Source organism: Triticum dicoccoides, chromosome 7B, assembly GCF_002162155.2.
Source record: "Triticum dicoccoides isolate Atlit2015 ecotype Zavitan chromosome 7B, WEW_v2.0, whole genome shotgun sequence".
NCBI lineage: Eukaryota > Viridiplantae > Streptophyta > Magnoliopsida > Poales > Poaceae > Triticum > Triticum dicoccoides.
Window position 1 is genome coordinate 301,471,163 of NC_041393.1, and position 2,098 is coordinate 301,473,260.

The 2,098-nt window shown below is 48.0% G+C and overlaps 1 protein-coding gene across 1 annotated transcript in view; it reads left to right on the forward strand.

The window, feature by feature from the left end:
- LOC119338212 (thylakoid membrane protein slr0575-like) overlaps window positions 1-2,098 on the forward strand; it is a 41,050-nt gene that overhangs the window by 770 nt on the left and 38,182 nt on the right. Inside the window, exons 2-4 of the mRNA XM_037610515.1 lie at window positions 1-21; window positions 112-214; window positions 414-500. The exon at window positions 1-21 is cut by the window's left edge and continues 2 nt beyond it. Coding sequence (XP_037466412.1) covers window positions 1-21; window positions 112-214; window positions 414-500 — 211 coding nt within the window. The remainder of the gene's footprint in view (window positions 22-111; window positions 215-413; window positions 501-2,098) is intronic.

Sequence of the window (2,098 nt, forward strand, 5' to 3'; positions counted from 1 at the left end):
GATAGGTGGCTCCCTCTTGTCGTAAGTTCAAATGTTGCAGATCCTATTGTGCAAATCAGAGAGATCCAGAATGCTTTTCTATCGGTGGCTCATGCGTTTTTTGCGTCCCAGGTATGGATTTGGGGCGTATTTCAATCTTCTCCCTGGTTCGGAGTGGTCTGCTCTGATGCTAACCTATGGATTTCCTCTCACAATCATAGGCATGGCCTTAAAGGCAAGAACTCTCTTCGATTAATATTAGTGCTTCTGTCAGTTATTTGTCTTTTAGTACAAAAGTTATGCGTCTTGTGGATTTATAGTTGAAAATATGTTTTGAGATGATTGGCCATGCTTAAGATCCTTGGGAGTTTAGGTTGGACTGTTTATTGATTTATTTGTCGAGGTATGTGTTGATTCTTGAATTATATATGCAGTATGCTGAACTGAAACCAGTGCCCTGCATAACCTACTCTGATGCTTTCACTCTAAGAGAGAAGTGTGCTACCCCTATCCTCAAGCAGGTAATAATTATTTATGAGCTCTTGGACACACAATCTCTTCTTCCACCGTTGCACTCGATCAAATGCCACCATTTATCAATGATGTGAATATGTGATCAAACTGTCTATGTTGTGTTCGCTTGTTTGGATGAAAACCAGGCCGTGTAGTTGGTAAGTTCACTGATAGTGGAGTTCTAAATAGGAGTGCAATGCGTTAACTGATAGTGGAGTTCTAAATAGGAGTTCACTGATATGCTCGAGACCACACTGAATAACATGCCCAGTTTTCAACATCATCTTGTCCACACTTAAATATCTCCAGAAGCTCAAATCCTTGTAATGCAATGGCAGAAGCATGCCCAGTTTGAAGTGTGTCCAGAACGTGATGGTAACAATCCCACTGCGGGCAGCCCAAGCTGATTCACCTAAAATGGCTAGAATTTGTGTGGATTTTGCATGGAGGAACGATTGGCTCTAATTACCAAATGTTAGCAAGACCCTCTCTATTCCTCACTAATGGAGATTACAGCCATGGATTCCTCAATCTCCACCAATACAGGGAAGAAGATGAATAGAAGAGGAAGACATAAGCTGACGTAGGGTGGAAACCCTAGGGCCGATCTTTCACGATTTGGAGGTGATCCTACGACGAACACGAAGAACACGAGGGGAAACACGAGTGAAAACACAAGGGGAAACACTCAAATCAATGGGAAAGATCACACATGCGCTAGATCCTCGAACATAAAGAGTGATACAAGATCCACGATCAACAAAGGACGATACAAGTAGCAAGTTCTTCTCCGTGAGGAGGTCTTGAGGGGTCTTCCCGTGAGGGGTCTTGAATCCACTTGGGGGATCTTCTCCATAGAGGTTGTGAACTCCGGTGGAGAAGGGGATCAAGTAGATGAGCAAAGCTCTATCTCTCAAATGAGCTAAACCATTGCTAACCCTAGAAAGAGGGAGGAGGAGGGGTATATATAGTCTAAGTGGATGAAGGGGTACATGGGCCTCGGCCCAACACGCTGTCAACACACAGGCGTCGGACGTCCGACAGCTACCGGTCATCCGGTGGCTTGCGAGGGTCTGGACGTCCGGTACACGTTGGATGTCCGACATTTTGGCTCGGGATGGTCGGCGTCGGATTTCCATCCAGCGTCGGACGTCCGGTGGTCTCCATACTTCTGACGTTTTGGTTCTGTGATGGTGGCGTCGGTCGTCCGGGCGCTGGGAGGTGTCGGTCGTCTGAGGCGCGTTGGACGTCCGGCCGCTGTAGCGTTCGCTAGCTGGGGCTGGCCTGGCGGGTTGGTGCATCAGGCGTCCGACACGTCTCGGACGTCCGGTGGCTGGAGACTTTTCGGCTGCTTCTCTTCTCGCTCCTTGTACTTGGTGTCCTCGCCGCCTTGTCCGTTGGGCGTAGCTGATCCGTGGCCTTCCTCCAAGTACCTGATCACGCATAGGGTCTCCGCTTGAGGTAGTAGCCATGTCTCATATGTAGAAAGTGGTAGTTCGGAGAGGAGCGAGTTCACCTTATCTTCGATAACCTTTGCTCGAGCTCTTGTCATTGGTACAAGCGGTATAGTGGGAGACGTAGGTAGGTCCATGGGGATGACTGTGGG